Source organism: Parasteatoda tepidariorum, chromosome 2 (genome assembly GCF_043381705.1).
Source record: "Parasteatoda tepidariorum isolate YZ-2023 chromosome 2, CAS_Ptep_4.0, whole genome shotgun sequence".
Taxonomy (NCBI): domain Eukaryota; kingdom Metazoa; phylum Arthropoda; class Arachnida; order Araneae; family Theridiidae; genus Parasteatoda; species Parasteatoda tepidariorum.
The window spans coordinates 23,873,579-23,894,089 of NC_092205.1; the positions used below are offsets into that span (position 1 = coordinate 23,873,579).

A 20,511-nucleotide genomic window follows, 5' to 3' on the forward strand; every position below is an offset into this window, starting at 1 on the left:
TCTTATTTCAGAATGATATTTACTTCTAAAATTTATGAAGCACAATAGAAATATAGATGTTTTCATTTAATACCTTTAAACGGCTTAAAATGTAATTTATATGAGTACAATGAATAATTGATATGAAAGCAGTTTTAAATATTTATTATGTATGTAGCAAATTAAAAACGAGAAAATGTTTCTTTTATAAATGATTATTAAAAAAGGAATTCATGGAAAAAAAATGTTATGGTAGTTTGTTAGCCAGAAAAAAAAGAATCTAATTTATTTATCTAGTATCATTACTTACAAATTTTGTATTCACTTAAATTTCATATCAATATCAAGTTTCAAGTCAGAGTGTTTCGTAAATATTGATCTTTTTACATATTTATGAGTTAACACTCAAGCAATTAAGGCAGGTTTTAAAAGACCTTCAAGTTCCGGCAGCAATAGGTTTTGCTTTTTAATTTCAATTTTTTCTTTTGTGCTTCGTTAAATTGAGATTGTTCTCTTTCTTTATTTAAATATTGATTTGAAACCCCCTTTCTTTCCTTATATGTTTTCTTCAGATTAAAATACCAATTTGATTCATTGCTTGGATTTGAGTTCAAACTGAAGAAAATTTCTCTAACTACTTAAAAAATTTTTTTGCGCCGTAACTCTTTATGAGTGAAATTTGAATTAAGATATATTTTTTTCTAAAATTTATATTCATAAATTTAAAAAAAATCGTAATACCAAAAATAATCGTAATTCAAAATATCTGATTCCTAAATTCCCTCGTGTGTTAAAATATATAAAAAGTTTTGAAGAAAATACTTGTCAAATACTTGTGCATACTTCATTAAAATTTTTTTTATGTATAATTTTAAACAAATATTACTTCAAATATCAAACATCCCTTCCTAATGAAGTATTTATGAGTATTTAGATCTATTTTTCTGTCTATTAGTTATTTATGATATGGCAATCATTTATGAAGTTAAATTACTCGTTTAAGTAATTTATATCAATAAAATAAAAGCAATGTTGAGAAGAACAAATAAAATGACGTAATATTAATAAGTATATTATGTTTTCGGTATGAGTTTTATGTGATATTACTTGCATTTTCCACGGTGTTTTATTTTATTTATGTGCAACATATTGATGCATTAAAAAGCATATTGAGACAAAAATGTTAAGATGGTTAATATGACCAAATTTTCAAAACAAAAACTAATAAAAATGAAACACCTATTACCAAATTCAAAACATTCCAGTCCATTCAAAATAAAATATTTCTCTTTTAAGTAAATGTGAAACAGCCTGGAGCAAATTCTTATTCATCGTTACTGAAACTACGTAAAATTAATGGTTTCCAAAATTAAAATCCTCGTCTGCTATTTATTGAAATTCCTTTTATTCGAATTACATTTACTGAAAATAAAGCACGTCTTCTTTCTCATCGGGAACAGAAAAGGATAAAACTCCCCACAGCTGAGCACCATCCCGCCAGAGGGCGCAGCAGGAAAGGGATCGAATCGAATTGCGGTCACGTGGTTCATTCTCTGTAGGATATTCTCTCCCTCATATACCACGGGAATCCATTCAACTCCAGTAATGACAGTCAACGCGAGATGCAGAACCCAGCAAGGAAACGGTGTTCGATTCTTTGATTCTAAGCCCGGCAGATCTTCCGAAGGAATAGTGTCAACAATCTTTCCCCTCCGCACCACCCTGTGCCGGAACATTCCAAATTACTTGATTGCTTTTTAATTACTTTATCGATAATTGCCTCTTCCCCACCTCTCTAAAGTTCTCAACTGGCACGTGCTATAATGCGCTTTATTAGCGTCGTTTTAAAATCGAACGTTTTTCAGTAAACAATATAGGGTGATTAATGAATAGAGGTATTTGATGATAAAATTGCATCCATCATTGTTAAAAATTCAGTTAAAGAAATGTTTTTCTTGCAATTAATAGCGCATGAAATTTTGATCGTGTAGTGGTAATGCTAAAAGAATAAGTTAATTTATCGGTTGAAGCTTCAAATTTCATACATGGTAATCAACAATGTGGTCTATAGAACTATTATTCATTCTGCTATATTTTGCGTCGATTAAGCAAAATGTAAGTTTCAGGGATTTTTTTTGTCAGCAGTTTAAACATTGAACAGAAATAAAGATTTTTGACGCTTAGATAAAAACATTTTCTAAAGGAAACTTTATTCATTATTTTGAAGTATTTACGCGAATCGCTTTTATAAATATCAAAAAACACATTAAAAGAACGACCATTTCAGATGAAAAATTTCTTCACGAGAAAAAGTCTGTTCCCTTTATAAGTTAATATTTAAAGCAACGTGCTATTTTAAGCTTCTATTAATAGTGAAAACGACTCTGAAACGAGAAAATGACTGCAACTTCAATTCAAAAATGTGCGAACTTCATAACAAGTCATCAAAGATCGCGTGATAATGAATTGACAATTCCATGAAAACAAAAATGAAGTAAAAATTTCAAACGATTTTTAAATATGGACTTCAATGTAAGATGCAGGGCCTTCAGACGATTATTTATGATGACGCTGATCTGTTGTTCAGTCACGTGTTACACGTGGCATGTACTATCCACCCACCCTTTAATAACAGCAGACGATATTTCCATCTCGAGTGTTCTTCCCCCGTCTCCGAGAAATCCTAGCGAAGACGAAAGCAATGAATATGCTGTGAAGATATGGTTTCCCCGGAGAATCAAGTCCGGCCCACCGAGCAGCGCTGAGGAATCCAGAACTTCTTCCAGTGCCGGATTATTGCCATCCGGCAACGGTTCCGTGATTTCCGGTGGAGGTGGAGAAGCGATGATGAGATTATGGGGGGCAGGAGGGGCAGCAAGACGGTTGCCTCAGGCCCTCATAATCGGAGTAAAGAAGTGCGGGACTCGGGCACTACTGGAGTTTTTGAGGCTGCATCCGGATATCCGGGCCACAGGTCCGGAAACACATTTCTTCGACAGGTTTTACGACAAGGGTCTAGAATGGTACAGGTGAGTGTTCAGACGACATTTATTGCTATTTTTATGATCCTTTTTTCTTTTCGCCATTATTTAGGATTACGTGGGATTACTTTGGGAAGGAGAGAAACGTGAATGGACATGTTTATGTGCGTTTTTGCTGTGTAGGAAAGAGAAATGGGATTCTTGAGGAGATTAACGGGAAAACTTTTGTTTGTTTTTGATGTCTTAGGAGATTTAATATCTTTGAAATCTTTTGTTTATTTAATCATCAGTTCCATTTGCTTTCTAGAAAAAATTTCTTACGTATGAGTACTTATCTTATGGAGTTTAAATTCTTTAAATATTTTCAAATGATAAATGTTAACGCCTTTAATAAAAGATAAATGTTAATTTAAATAAGCTATTAATATTCTCAGCTCTTTATATTCGTTATAAAAATAACTTGCATTCTACACGGAGAAAAAAATTCTGTTATTACTACCGTACCGTATGATAATGACATGTTTGGCTATAAAAACCATTACTCTGGTTACAAAACCAAAACATACGGTATATGGTATTTAAAATATTCATTTGGTAATTTTTTCGTTTACAGAGTAACAATTTACTGGAAATTCTATTTTTCAGAAATATAGTTCTTATTATCACTCATTTAGTGAAGAACTCAAAACTGAAAAGCAAATTTAGCCAAAAAAGTATATAGCTTTATGCCCTGTTGTAAGATATCATGATTAAATTACCAAATTTAACCACATTTATCAAACTTTATCAAACTTTATCGCATATTAAGAAACTGTATTTTACTGTTGATTTTACCAAAATCATTACCAAAGTGCTTTTTCAAATATTACTTTTCTTTTTGGTATTCCTATAGATTCAGAAACATGATAATTTTCACTACATTCTAGTAGTTTTGTCCATATTTTTATCTCAGTGTATAAAATTTTTATATTGCAAGCATGAAAAATTTATATATGTACCAACATTGTGTAATGTTTCTTTATTTTTTAATACCTTAAGAACTTTAGAGTGTATGAAAACAACTTTTTGCTTATTTTATCAACTACTACATTTGCTTTTTCTGAAAAGCAAATGATTTCTTATAGATTTTTATGGAATTTAAGGCAGCTTTAATTTAGATAGTAGCGAAGTTAAACAGTAAAATTGTTATTCTTTTTATAGAAATATGTATATACGATTCCTTATCACTATAACTTAAATTCTTAAGAACGTTTAAGTTGCAAATATGAAAAAGTTATATACGTACATAAAAATAACATATTATTACATCATATTACGTAGCTAAAGATTTCATTTCGTATTATGAAATCACCACTTAAGTTTTAACTTATGACCATAAAAAGTACTCTTCATTTCTACAATCAAACTTTACTATTTTAATATAAGTTTATATTATAAAATTTTTATACACTGTAAAAAATTTCCGTATCAATTTACGGTAAAAAGTAGTGGTCCTCAAGCACCAGTACCTCTTACCATAAATTCAATTTTATCGAAACGTTTTACGGAACAAAAAAAATCTGACATACCGTAATTTTTATATGCAGTAATATTTACTGTAAACTCAGAATCAATGTATAATTGTAAAAATTATGGTATAAAACTTTGCGATTAAAATATATTTTCAGCATGCTGCATTTAGTGTGCCAATATTTCTTATTGCTATATTAAAACGGGATTTATATCTTACGAAATTTTAAGTTAGATTACGGAATTTTTTATAGTGAGATGTTTCTTTCTGTCAAAAAAATTAATGTTTGAAAGAAAATCGGCTGATGTCAATATTAAATCAAATCTTAGTTTCTAAATTCACAGTTTTGAATTTCAATATTTTGTTGAATTTTACTTGGTAATTTCAGTTAGAATTTTTAGTTGAGATAACAGTTATAAAATGATACGCATTCAATAAACTGAAATGTGTGTATTTCCAATGTTATTTGTATAGCGATTTTTATGCACATTTTTTTAATCATTGTATTATTGCGTGAAATTCGACTGGCGTAAAAGGCAAAAAGAGAACTTACCCTTCTTAATCAAACTAAATCATATTTATTTCAACTACATTATTAGTGAAAAGGTTCTGCTTTGTTATATATTCATAAGGAATTAGACTTTTAGAAAGAGAAAAAGTGAACACCTTAAAGCCTTTAATTAAACTTTAATATGTAATATCTATTTAAAGCTTTTAAATTTGTTTGCTATAGAGTAATCTCTATAAAAGACTATTGGAAAACTAGAAGAAAATATAACTATTCAATCCTGTGTTTATCCTCTTCACTACTGAAGTATAAGGGGATATAGCAAACAAATATTTTACAGTTCCGATTTCTTTCTTTACTGCCATAAGTAATAATAAGACATAGAAAATATGGATTATATTACTTGAGGCTAAAACTTTTTGCTCCATATACGTGGAACTCGGGACTCAAGTAAGTAAAAGAATCTAACTATTTCAAATGCATCTAAAAGTACATCTAAAAAACCTTCAAAAGTAAAAGTGCTTGCACTTAAAGTAGGAACTATAACATGCACATTGTTATATTATGGTGTACTTAAATACAATGATGAATATATTTAATAATTATTTAGAAATAAAAATTTAAAAAAAAAATGCAGCATTTTTTTTCTTCCTGAGCGCATTGCAATACTGCTTTACACATCAGTTTCAAAACTTTTTACCATTATTTGCATACCACGCATATTAAATAATTACAGAAAAGAATATAGTATTAAGTGTAAAAAAAATTTATACTTGGGAGTAAAATTTACAAATTGCGGAAAAAAAGCACAAAATGTTTAGGTTAATAGGGAGGTTTTCGCAAATTTACGCTAGCTTCCGTACGCTCCCTTACGTAAGATTTCAAGTAATTACGCATGCTCTCTTCTAGTGCGCATGCGTCAGTTCAAGTGAAATGCGCATGCTCCCGTGAAAAAATATCAAACTTACGTAAGTGAAAATAAGAGACTTTTGAAAAAATCCTTAAGTTAAAAACGCTAACGTAGTGGAGTATGTTTTTAACTTAGAACTCACAGAACAAAAATTTACAATGGCTGTAACATACGATTCCCGATGCTTTGTTCTACGTAAAACTGTTGTTCTATGAGCAGAAACATTTGTTAGATAATAGATTTTGATGAATGCAGCGATAAAGAATGCAGATTATTATTATTCTTTTCATAAATATTTCAAAAAATTATTATTGAACTTCTATTGATTATTAACTTCTTTTAATTAAATTGTATAATTAAAGTAAATAGAATTTATAATTTTAAAATGCCGAAAATTTATCTAGTTTCCTATAAAACTAGTGCAATTAGACAAATATAATGTTAAATCCACAAAATTATTTATTTACTGAATGAACCAATTGTTGTAAGACCACAAGATTCATTTCTAAATTTTATCAATAGGGGAAGAGCGGGCAAAATGGACCACTTCAGGAAATTTGGTTTAAAAAAGAGTAAACGAGAGCAATTTTATATCTTCTATATTGTAAACATATAGTGGGAACATTGCTCTTACATATCTCATATAGAAAATAAATAAATAATACAGTTCAATAATAATAACTTAACATAAACAAAAAGAGAACATTGTCCCATCTTGCGCGGGCTACCCGGGCAAGATGGGACACCTAATTATATTTCAAAAATCACAGAAATTAACGTTAGAATAAAAGAGTAATCGACAAAAAAACGTTCCTAAGCATCACAGTTACTGCATAAGAAGCGGCCAAAACCGGAATAAGCACTGCACGCTTCATGAGCCCATTCTAAGCAATCTGAATATAGTCTGTCAATTAATTAATTATAAATTATTTTTATAACTTCTCTTAAATAATTTGTTAAGTTATATGTGATAGTTCATATTTTTGTTGTTGTTAATATTACCTTATTTTTATGCTTTTTGCCAAATCCGGAGAGTTTAATTTTTATAATACACTTTTATTCTACTTTGGCTGTCCCATCTTGCCCGGATAGTACATTTTTTAAAAAGATTATCTTCAAATTTGTTTAAACAAATAAATTTTAATTTTCACCACTCATTATGCTTGTACAATAATAACACTACAGTGCCACAAATTTGAAAAATTTATTGCAATGTATTGAACAAATAATAACAGCATACAAACCTGGAAAAATATTTTAACACGTTATAAGCAAAGCAAAACAATGCTTGTATTTCGGTAATACCTTGTGAACTGACGAAAAAACTTGTGTGTATTGAGAACAACAATATTTTCTAATCGAAAACGCACTTTAGATTTCGCTACCGTGATACGCATAAAAGAAAAAGCGATGTCCCGTCATGCCCGCTCTTCCCTTACATTTCTTCAAATTCGCATTCCATATCCATGCTTTTAGTTCCAAAGTAGGCCTACAAAGAAAGCAACATTTAACAGCTATAAACGTCATGCTTTTAGCTTAGTCTTTGAAGCGTAACTCACACAAACACAACGTAAAGATACGCAGCACCTATAATAAACGCGAGCATGCGCAGTTGCTTCAATCTTATGCACGACAGCCTATGGAAACTAAGGTAAAAGTGCGAAATCTCTCTATAAATATGTATATACTTTAACATATGTATATACTTTTATATGTATATACTTTAACATGAAACAATTGATAAAAATACACAAAAAATGGACATAAATGTATATAATCTCTAATCTAAATAGATATAATAATCTAAATAAATATAATGTCTGTAAATGGATAGATCTGATATAGATTTCGTAATACTATGAGATTTCTCTTTAAGCTATTATAAAATTCGCCATACTATACCAAGGTTCACATACCTGAACCTGCATCTTCTTGACTATTATTTTTAAATATTAAGTAAATATAAATTAAAAAAATTCATGCAAATCACTGAACTATTAAGTCAAAAGAAAAAAATTATTTTAAGAATAACTAAATTGTATTTGAAATTGCTATCGTTTTCAAGATTTTGTGTCATTTTTCGAAAATAATTTCTATTTATGTGGAATTCTAACCAAATAACTTGGAATCCCCGGAAAGATTAAACGTCCGCGAATGTTTGAGTGACCGTAAAACTGTAAATATTCTTATAGGGTGTTTTTAGAAACAAAGAAGCGAAGGTCCACATATGTGCACAGAGCTAATGCATAATATTCCAGTAAAAATTTTGTCGTTGTTCCATGGTGATAATGAATACATCCTGAAAATAGCGTTATTCAGGGTACTTAGAAAACCCTGAATAAAGCGCTATTTTAGCAAAATATACATAGTATAAGTAAACAATAATTAAGAGCATTTTTTGTGGTTGTGGTAGCTTTAAAAAATATGATTTAAAGTATAGAATAACGCTGACACCCTTGATAATTCATGAATATAAATAAAAAGAAGTGGTTTAAATCATACGATTTTTTGTTTTATTTTTTTAAAGAAAAAATTTTTTTTTATATATTTTTTCATTTATCACACATTGCTTTACATTAATACAATATCATTTATAAACTTTACTGAAACAAAGTGCCATTATAGTTTGTCGATTATGACGTGCGCGGACGGGACCATTAAATTAATGCAGCACATGCAAATTAATACAACACATTTTAACAAAATACCTTGGATCAGATTTTAAAACTATTTAAAAAATTCCCATTATTCCCTATCCTATTATTTTGAGATAGTTTTTTTAAGTTTTAAATTTTTTCAATAATGTGCATTATAAGCTTTAACTTTTGTTGTTAATGTTAAATTAAAGAGAAAAGAAAGCCTGAGACAGTTTAATATCTCGCAATTTAACAAGTAAATTTAGAAACAGCAAATTTAGCCGGGATTCTGCTGGATTTATGTCTGAGGCGTATTTTTCATCCTAAGATAGATCATTAATATTTCTTACATCAACTACATGAATAATAATTTGGATGATTGCCCAATTATGACAAATATCAATTATCTTTCGATGAACTTTTGACATTTGCCTAAAAGCATCATAAATCTCGAGCAAGGTCATTAAAGTTGATAATTCTTTTTTCCTCTACTAGAATTTTTTTTTTATACTTAATGTTTGTAGGTACAGAAAAAACAGCACAAATGTAAGAATTAATTTTTTTATTGAATTACTAATTTATTATATTGAATTGAATGCTGAGGATGCAATAAAAAAGAGTAATCGCTTTATTTATTATTCCTTTTAATTATTAATAAGCTTTATTTAGAATTACTTTTGATCTAAAGATCGAATTTTCACTTACTAAGACTGAAACTTACTGGCTAGAAGTCCTAACCTTAAATATACTAATTAATAAGTGCATACAATAAATTAAGTAACACTTTACAAAATTTTATGCATAGAATGAAAAAATTGAGCTCAATCAGATAAATAATTATTAAATTATTGCAGTAATCAAATTTTTTTTAAAAAAAAGGTGTTTGTAAATTTTGATTTCTCAAGAACTATTCCACCGATTGTACTCGAAGTTTGCATTCGTAATTTTAAAATATGCTAAATTTTTCTTTGAAAGGATGTAAAAATGTATGTACCTTATAATTTAAAAGTTTCCGACTATCAAGTAATAATTAATCAAAGATAATAATTAATTACTGAAAATCACTTTTTGAGTGTAATAATCTTTGAATAAAGGAATTTTATAACTACGGACGAAAAATTTTTCTTTTCCCTTAAAAAGTTCTTGAGATAGGGTGAAATACGCAAGAAGTAAAATTGACATTAAGTGGTTCAAAATTAGGACCGCTCTTCTGACAAAACTGCGTGCTCCATATTTCACAGATTGTAGCAACCCCATATATTTTGGGCATCAGAAATTCAAATCCGTCCAAAAAAACATATGTTTCTTTAGAGAAAGTACGTTTTATGTCTAATTTCTTAGCTTAAAATATCGTCTGCAGTAATTAATTAGCATATTTGAGGTTAGTCCCTCGAGCCATTAATCTTGCGTTCCAGAGCGTGAAAATCCAATCATTTGATCACAAGTTATTCAGGGGAGTCTATTTTTTTGATCACTGTGCAATATTTAAGTGTTGTTTATAAATTCAAGAGAAACTTTCAAATTTCTCCGATTTTATAAATTTTAAGTGCATTGACGGACATCCAATTTTCAAAATTTTTCATATCAATCTTCCTCTTTTTGCATGAGGTATCTTTTTCGCATTATAGTATTTTGAAAATAAAAATTTAGCTTTTTTTCGGTAAATTCTAACCTATAGTATTGCATACATTTTTCTTTAATTATATTTTGCGTCAATCTAATTAATTAAATTAAGTAGAATTTCATTTCTCTTGAATCTTGAATAAACTAGCCTATTTGGCGAGTTTATTGTATTTTTTTATAGTCAAAATTTTTTTAAAAAAAAATTATGAAAATGAAATCTTCATAAAGCGCATAGTAAGTATTCATCAAAGATTTTTGCATGAAATAAACTATTCACCTACTTAAAAATTCCTTTAAAAGATCAAGTGGATCATACTCTAGAGTGACATTACCCTTTAATTGTCATGGAAACCAACTTATAACGATGATACTTAAAAAGCATTTCCATTTCCTCTCATATCGAGCGAACTTCAAATGGCTTTAAATCTTGTGGAGAAGAGTAAGCAATAAAATCGAATGTTTTTCGTTCCAGTCACCCCATGCAGGTAGCGATAACCATGGTTCGTGAGACTTGGACATCCATCAGAATCTCATTTGCTTGGATCATCGATCTATTTAATTGTTAATGCCTCCCCCTGGGAGAAGTCCCCCATTAGAAAAGAGGGGGCTATGTATTAATTATGCGATATGTTGTACCGCGTGTCATTCAAATGGCAGCATGTGTCTTGGGCGCTTTAAGGAGAAATAAATCATTGAATCCCTTTTCGTCGTTATCGGAAAATGTAAATGTGAAGGCCCCTAATGCGTTTTCTTGAGCATTCCTTGACTGCTTTTGGATTTAGATTTAAGAGATTTTTCAACGCCAAAGATAGATCTGCAGGTGGAAATAACAGATTTCTCCTGTTTTGAACTGGCTTTTATTTTATTATTCCGTTGATGCGAGCATTTGATTTGTTATGAACAAAAGGAAAGATTTCGTTTGTTGTCATGCGAATTGTTGCTTGAATGCATTTGCGTGAAATTCAGATAACACGTAAATGCCTTGATGGTAAAACGACTATTCTTGAACCTGATACGCCAATGTGAAAGGGTTTATTAAATTTGGTAAATAAGTCAAGATTTCAAGAATTTGTGAATTGGAGGAGTAAGGCAGTTCTGTAGTAGATAATATATAATGGCTATTGTTGATAATATGTAATGACTATAGTTATTTAAATGTAGGCTAAAGTTGATAATATAATGTATAGTGTAATATAATATATAATAAATAAATAATATAATAATTTAAAATAATATATAATATAATAGTTGATAATATATCGGACTTTTATTTTCCATAAAGTTTTCATTTTTATGACAAATGGAATCATTAATGAAATGTCATTAACCCTCAATCAAACACATCACGTACAGATCACAAAAAAGATGTACATGAATAACTTCAAATTAAATGATCGGATGATGTATTCTTATGGTACATAATTTTTCTAACCAGTTTTGAAGAAGTCACCAAACTTCAGAATTTTATATAAAATGAAAGAATTAATTTTCATCTCACTCAAACCACTTTTTAAATAAATTGAAGTTGAAATTCTGTTATTTAAAAAAATAATTACCCAAAGGCAATTAAAAGAAGTAAAAATACTTCTCCAAACCTGTTTTCTCACAATCTTCTCTATTTTTGTCAGTTCCATTTGCTTGAAATTGATCACAAATGCTCTTTACATATATTTCCGGGAACAAGATAAAGTAGCTTATCAAACTATTATTTTATATTTTACAGTAAAATTTTATTGCTATACAGTGGTATTTTTGTGACAGCACGAACACCTAAATTTGGGTAATAAGTTTCAACTACTGGTATGTTTGGCCGTAAATATTTTTTTACTGATTCTAATGTCCTTAGCTCTAACTAGATGTCCACCTCTTCCAAAACTTCGGAGTTAAGTAAAAGTAATTAATATATTAAGCTTACAGCTAAAAAACTCAAATCATTAATAGCCTCCAATAAAAATATTCGAATGTGAAGAATTCGGTAATAACAAACTTCATTTCAAGATTTAAAGTATTGTTATGATTTTTTTGTTGTTGTCACAGACAATTAAGAAAAGGGGTGCTACTGTTCTTGTTTTCCAGTCGCACTATCTATGGCCAAGAATTCGACTTCTGACGCACCCATACGCCAAGCCCGTTTGTAGGACAGATCCATTCGTACAAACGTTCATCCAGAGATCGTAATTTTGATATGCACCAGAGAACGATCAATTTCTAATTCAGTACCCACAGAGGTATAATTTGTTGGATGAAGGACTTCGTGACCCGACAGATTCAACGTGCACCACGCACCATTTACTACACGGGGAGTCTTTGTCCCACTGGAACTCCCGTTTTCACGAACATGAGTCCAGCGCCCTGCAAATCAAGCTACCCCGGCCCCATTGTTATGACAATATAAATAATTAGATTAGATTTTAAAAAGTTTTATTGATAAAAAAGCTCATGAATTCTAATATTTCCTTTTGTTAACTGCATACTCATTAAATTTAACTTACTCTCTTTTTTCTTTTATTTTTTACTTAATAAACGTTAAATCCTTACTTTTTTTTTCACCATTTAACAATAGCAATCCAGAGCATATATTAATAATTAAATTTTTATTTGTATCGTATATTATTTTAGATTAATTTTTGAAAACATTTTAAATATTAATTTTTAATTCAAGTTTAATAAGCTTTATTTAAAACAAAAATAAAAATTCTAAGCTTCTCTAACAAGCTATTCAAAATCAACGTAACTTTACCAAAAGATATGGAATAAGGTCGTAACAGAGTGTTGTGTCATTGCATTGTTTAGAAATATTAACTTAGTTAAGGGGTCACAGTAGTTTTGTTCAAAATAAATCGCAATCTTAATTAGCTGTCTTTTGTCTGATGCAAACATACATAGATGGCGCTGATAAGGAGTACAATTAGATTCCTGTGATTCTCTCCGCGTAACAATCGCCAAAAAGTTTCTCTGCATATAAAAGAAACTAAAGGAAAAACTACTTTTACAGATTTACTTTTTTCCTCTCATCTGGTAGGAATATCAAATTTAATTAACATTTTAAGTTATATCTGTTACTTTTTTAATTTATTTTTTGTGAATTTCACTCTTATCGCGCACTAAGATTGTTGGAATTGTTGTTATTAGGCATTGTAGTTGGAGGGTGGGTTAAAAAATTTCAAGAAAGGTTGAATTTTGATTTAATTGAATGAGATTATTTTGCTGAGTAAAACTCAGTTATGTAGAATAAGAATTAGTTACGTTGTATATATTTCAAAAATATTGCAGTTCATATTAAGTTTCCCTTTTAAGTATTATAAAATTTTGTTTCATTTTTTCGCAGTTTTATGAATTTTAGATCAGATTATTATTTCTTACAAATTTGTTTATAGAGAATGATTAATGAATAATTTGAAGAATTAATGAGAATGATTAATTTAAAATTTTAATGACCATTAAAAAACGAGAATGTGTATAAACTGTTTAGTTGAGGTAACCTCAGCTTGAGACTCATTTTGGTCAATTTATTTCATTTCATTGAACTTTATACATTCCGCCAACGCACCACCTTAAATGGGTTATTTCAACTAAGAGATTTAAATAAAATAAGCGGATTTAGAAACTGGATAAAGTTTCTCGATAAATGAATGTGTTTCATTCAAAAACTTCCATCTCTAAAATATTAATTCTTAATTTAAGCGTCATAATGCTATGAACCAGTGCAAAAAATATATTTCAGCAATAAAAACAAAATTGTATTTAATTTAATAGCTGATTTGTAGACAAAATCTACATTTACTTGAGATGCTATTTTTTATTCAGCTTTGCTGCATGTTGCTGTGTGCAAAATGGTCTAGAAAACATAAAATTTACGCTTTGTTCTGTAAACAAAAATACTTTTTGAACAGAACAAACAGATGTAAAATTCTGTAAGAGTAACTTTATACTTACTAACTCATATTGTTTTTACACTTTATTTACAGTTCACTATCCTCACACAGATTGTATAGTTAAAAATTTACAAATTTAAAACTACAGTAATATTATATAATGTTTACAGCATATCATCTGCAGCCACTACAACAAAATAAAATTTTTAAAAGTAGAAAATTTCCTTATTTCTTCTAATACAAGTATAAAATTTCTTTATTTCTAATAAGTACTTTGATTGACTACCCAAAAAATGACCTCTTTTTCTGAGAGTTGGGCTGAAGTAACTCGTACCTTTGGTAGCACAGAGCATCTCATTGCGTCTATTATTAGCAGTTATTTTTAAATAAATTATTTCTTACCATTTGATTTGCTCTGCTTAAAATATTCATGAATAGCACTTTTATCTGTGATTAGGGAAAATTTCATTTACGCCGGATGACGACAAAATAAGCTTAGTCAATCGAAAGTTACAGACATGTAAAAAATCTGTTTAGCTTTTAAAGGAGTTCTAAATCTTTTGTTTTGTTATTTCTGTGAATAGGACACAAAAGAGTAACAATAAACAATAAAAAAGAATTAATATGTAAACTGCTAACGCATATCGATTACTCTTAAAATTTTAACATCGCATATGTCAAGTTTTTCGTGTTAAAAAATCTTATTCTATAGTATTTTTTCATAACTACTTTATGATTGTATAGTATCCGAACTTAGTTTTAAATAATAAGATATTTAAAATTAGGATGAGAAGTTTCTGATGAATTAATATTAAAATGTTTTAGTGTTCTTTTCCTTTACATAAGTTCTTTTTCTTTACATTATATGTTTTTAAAATATCGTATAGGTTTTCTCCGAACAATACCAGTCAAGCAGACTATATACTGTGGAAAGAACTAGAAGAAGATTTCAATATTTAATGTGAAAGGAAAGAAAACATTTATTTGTATCAGAGACATATAGGAAAGTGGAATTTAGTAGTGTACGACACGTAATGTTGCGAGCATCTTTATGATTGATTAGGCTTTGAACCATTAATTACCTTTTGGCGAGTTGTGGCTCTATTAAAAGAGAATATATAGCGAGAAATATGATGTATGAAATGCTGCAAAGTTTCTTGCAGTATCTGTTCTGGGCTATTTTGATGAGGAATCCTGCCCTGCGATATATTTTAACTCAAGATTCCGATATATCGATATTTTGCTTGTTCTGTTTCTTGTGATATTTTTTTTAATTGGATATTTTGACCAATTGATTTTTAACTTGCCAAAAATGTTTATTCTCGCTATGTTTATTTTATTAGAAATTATAACCTTCTCAGCATTTTTTCGTGTCCTAGGCTCATTTTAGCGATATTTTAAGTAGATATTCTGATGTATTGATATTTTGCTTGCCTCAGATTTTTGAGGATTGAACTTAGGAACTTTCGATTATCTTTTAGCGAGCTGGTGTTTATTTGCTATTTGGTTTTAAGGAAAGAGAATAATAATCAATTTTTTTGTACTACTATTTCAATAATTCCTATCCCATTATACAATTATCCACGCAAACATTTCCCCTGCTAGCAATCTGCAATGATATTGCTCTGCTTTAATGAATAGCTATAAATAGAACGTAGGATCAGTGTCTCTTAGGTTTATAGTCTATAATAGTAATAATTTTAATTAATAATAGTAATAATCTATTTAATGATAATAGTAGTAATAAGCAGTCTATAGTAGTAATGATAGATAACAATCCATTTTTGTACTACTAATTCAATAATTCCTATCCCATTATACACTTACCCTCGCAAACATTTTCCCTGCATAGCAATCTGCAATGATATTGCTCTGCTTTAATGAATAGCTATAAATACAATGTAAGAGCAGTGTCTCCTAGGTATTTCCATTAATCTCAAACACTTAGTTCAGCTCATACAGTAGCTCCTGTTTGAGCGCCTCTGAGCAGTCCTTTCTACAACGACAATCGCAATAAGCGAGCACTCCCCTCCAATAAATAAATTTAGAATCGGAATGGAGGGGTGGCAAAATCCACGGTGACAAAGTACTTTTGCGGTTAGAGAACTTCTCTAAAAAAAAAAGATCTCCCCTGGACCATCATTTACCACAGTAACCCGACGAGCTCCTTCATTACTTGTGGCAGCGGGTGTCCATCCAACGCCATAATACGCCAAAGAAGAACAAGGGACCACTCGAAGACGTCGAGCACCCCCACGACACCTTTTGGGTTCGAGTCAAGCACCCCGCTTTTCTTTTCTTTTATGGATGCTTCCTCAAGCATCTAATACTCCCTCTGAGAGCAACAATTCCACCCTCCCCTTGAACAATGGGGATGAGGGACCGGGGATGGGGAGAGGGACGGTTTTATGGTCCAGTGGACCGAGAGACTTTTCGATTTGCAATGAAGAATTGCGATCGGAATCTTTAGTCCTTCGTCTTTGTAAGGTACTGGTAATTTTCTTCTTTGCTCCTCTTTTAAAGAATTGTAAATGGAACAATAGAACGTTTTAGGCAACCACTTTCTACCACAAGGGTTATGTGGCGACTAAAGAAGCCACTTTTGGACCGAGATCAAATGTTAAATGTGTTTTGAGATGATAAGGACCTGAGCTGAGCTTTCCAAAAGTATTTGCATGCATGGATTCTATGTCACAACATTTTAAATAATATTTTAATGCACTGGATGTTATACAGAAATATTTATTAACTATATGTTACTGTTAAAATTAAGAAAAAGTACTAACTATTCAAATTATAGAAAAATCTGTATGTTCACAAGATAACATGTATTTTATTAGTAAACCTGCATTCTATAAACTGTAGTATAGACATTAAAAGTACTGGTGTAAATTGAACAATAGTATCTGCTCACTTTTTGTATTACACAGTAAATAATCAAATTTCATGAAATTTTCTTCAGTTTCTACAAAATCGCCTTCTAGTATGTATAGTTCAATGCTTCGAGCAAATATTTCATCAAAGTGTCTAATAACTCTCAAATAGTGTCAGATAAAACAAAATTAGGCAAATAACTATCGTCACTTCTTCAAAGAAATGATTTTTGCTAAAATTAAAAAAAAATATATATTTTCGTCATTCTATTTTTTTTTTTCAAATAAAAAAACTTGTAGTGCACCAAATGTATCTAACTTTTCAAATAATTGCTTCATCGTAGGCACCATACAGGGGGATTAATGTCACCTTAACAACACAAAAAAGACAGATAGAACAGGGAGATGCCCGAAACGGGATTCGAACTCGGGATCTCTCTGATACGAGGCCAACTCCTTGACCACCACGGAGATCGGTCAGCTTAATATGTCATTTTATTTTCGAACGTCTAGTCTTCTTCATCCTAGTTTCAATATTCCAATCAATAATCTTCCACAATGCCCTACAATGAGGTTTTGAGTTGAGGAAACATTTTCGTCATTTATTTGAGAGTTCACATTTCCTCACAAAAATTACGGGATTTCGAAATTAACGAAATATTGTTCAAAGCTGAATCATTAAAAGTGAGAGTTTTATTTCTGAAAACTGTAGTTAAAAACATTGTCAAATTCTGCGCAAAAGTTTAAACTGCTTAGCTCCATAGAACTATAAAGTAAAATACTTACATTAACTACATAGTAAATCTTCACATTATTAATGGAAGGGTGAAAAAAATTGTAATTATAATTTAATAAAATTGATGCATTGATGAAAATTGATATTGATATTTTGATAAAAGATTGGTATATTTGATAAGATTGATATATATAAAATTGATTATATATTGAAAAAAATTATGTAATTGATATATATAAAATTGATTATATAGTGAAAAAAATGGATAAAATTGACATATGAGCCATAATTAGAACTCTCAACTTATCTGATAAATCTACATATTAAAAAAAAACAGTAACTATGCAGTAAAAAAATTAAAAAAAAATTTATATGCCTTAAGATTTAATATCGAACAAATAATTCTTAGCAAGGCATCAAAATTTGTTATATTAATGTATGAATTATTCCATTTTATACTTTATTATTCTTACAATTTACACAATGCTATAGTTCAACATTGAAGAAACATAGTTTAACTTAATAAGTCGATGTTATTGTTCAAGCTAAAATACGTTCGTTTAAAATGAGAAAGTTTGTTAAGGAGAGAAAATCTTTTTTTGCAAAGGAGAGAAATTCTTTAAAACAGAACCCTTTCATCTAGGTTGTATAGCAAAAAAAAAACTAAATAAATAAATAAAACATAACTATGAGAATCAATAAATGAATACATAAAAATAAATACTTGAATAAATAAATAAATACAATATTGCAAAAAATGACAAACATTTTTAGGGAAATCCCCTTAGAAACGAAAAAGGAAAATGAGTAAAATAACTACATGTGATAGAAATGCAAAGACTTACTTCAGAGTTCTTTTGAAAATATTATTTTTTTCAAATGATAGTTTTTAACTACAATTTTATTTCACTTTATTCAATAGAAAATAATGTTTAAATGTCAGCTTAAATCTACATTGATTTTCAGCTTTATGATTATATTTATTGTTATATATGCATTTATTAAAATGAGTAAATCAATAAATGAGGTTTTATAAATTTCTTTCTCATTTTATTCAAAGATCACATTTCACTTTTTCTTTTCACACATATTTTTTATTATTTCATTCTGTTAAATGTCTGATTTATTCGCAGCTCGTACAATTTTCTTATTACTAATCAAAAATCGTCCATTTCATATTTTATTTATTATAAATTTTTTTAAGATTAATCGTTATTCCCCAAAAACTTCATGAAAAGGCAAAAAAGAAACTTTCTAACATTAGTAAAATAAATAATGCAATAAAATTATTTATTCATGAATAATATGAATTAGTGACAGCTAATAATGTATTCTGATTGGTTGTCATCTATTCACAAGCATGACCGCATTTGCATATGACCCTTAATAAATTGGGTTGCGAGGGTGGTTTGAAACGAAACTAAAGTACAAACCCTATGGGGATTCAAAAAAAAAAAAATTTAAAAGAGAAAAAAAAATCCTTTAGGGCCACTATAGTGTTAAATACAATACACGAAATACAGCACCTGCCCCACTTTTTCCCTCTTCTAACAAAGCGCAGTTGCGCAGCGCACTACAAAAGTTAGACACCCAAAAAGAAGACCTCTTTTTATCTCATAACTCTGAAATTTTATTCTTGGCCCCCTAATGATAGCTTGTAAAATGTTTTACCAATTCAAAATGCCGACAATGGGCCGTTTTATACGTAAAAAAAGAACAGAAAAAAAACTTCCCCCCAAACTTCCTATTATTTGTGTTCTGCATTCTAAGGCTTGTTATTGATGCACTAGCACAATAGATAACAACGGAAATGTGATCTCATCTTGCTCATTGCATCAGCGGTGCTTTTGTCATCATTAATTTTATTTTTTTTCCAAGTTTTTTTTCATTCTCATATTATGTATTATTTTTTCAGCTTAAGAAACCTAATATATAATTGCAGTTGAAGTTGTGATGAAAGAAAAATTTAATTTCATTACTTCAAAGAATTAATTTTAATCTAACAAATTGTCTCCTCACTTTTATTATTAATAAATAAAAAGTAGAGGATAACGGATTAAAATGAAATATAATCTACTGAATATACAGTGTATGATATACAGCAATTAACAGTGAATGAATGTATATTGCATGGGAAAAAAACGGAACACAATGATCAATTTTGGATTCAGTGATCAGATTTTCACGCATGGTCATAGGGGTGACATAAAATATAGTAATTAGTGCAGACAATATTTTAAATTAAGAAATTGGACTAAATTTTTTTTCTCTGCATAAAGATAACCCTTTTTCAACTGATTTTATTCTTAATTCTTAAATTATGGGGAGGGGGTTAGCCGAAATCTGGTAAATATGGTCTTAACAGTTTGATGAAGAGAGCAGGCGAAAGCTTTAACTTCTTGATGTTAACTTCACCTTTTTTTACTTCATATAACTCGAAAAGTTTTTCAGCGAATAGAAATTTTTTTACACATAATTACAGAAAATAGAGATAAAATTTAATCTTCCCTGACTGGGGTTTGTATTTTGTATTTTGACTGCGGCCAAAACAATGGTTTTATAAGGTTACTTGGGGATTAATAGATTTACAGGGTTACTTGTACCAATGGTTTTTTAGGGTTACTTGTACCAATAGTTTTACAAGATTACTTGTAACAATGGTTTTACAGGATTACTTGTAGCATTGGTTAAACAGGGTTACTTGCAGTTTAATGGTTTAACATGAATGCTTGTATCAATGGTTTTGCAGAAATAATTGTGGATTAATGTTTACAGGGTTAGATAAGGATTCGTTCCTGCAAAAAGTGCTTGAAACCTTCTTTTTGAAAAATTGCTCCAACGCTACCCTATTTGAACTAATAAAAAAATGCAAACATTGTA

General features: G+C 29.5%; 1 protein-coding gene across 1 annotated transcript in view; it reads left to right on the plus strand.

Moving 5' to 3' along the window:
• The first annotated feature begins 1,527 nt into the window (after nucleotides 1-1,527).
• Nucleotides 1,528-20,511, plus strand: part of LOC107436279 (Heparan sulfate 3-O sulfotransferase-B) — a 31,794-nt gene continuing 12,810 nt past the window's right edge. Inside the window, exon 1 of the mRNA XM_016047921.3 lies at nucleotides 1,528-3,008. Coding sequence (XP_015903407.1) covers nucleotides 2,500-3,008 — 509 coding nt within the window. The 5' untranslated portion in view covers nucleotides 1,528-2,499. The remainder of the gene's footprint in view (nucleotides 3,009-20,511) is intronic.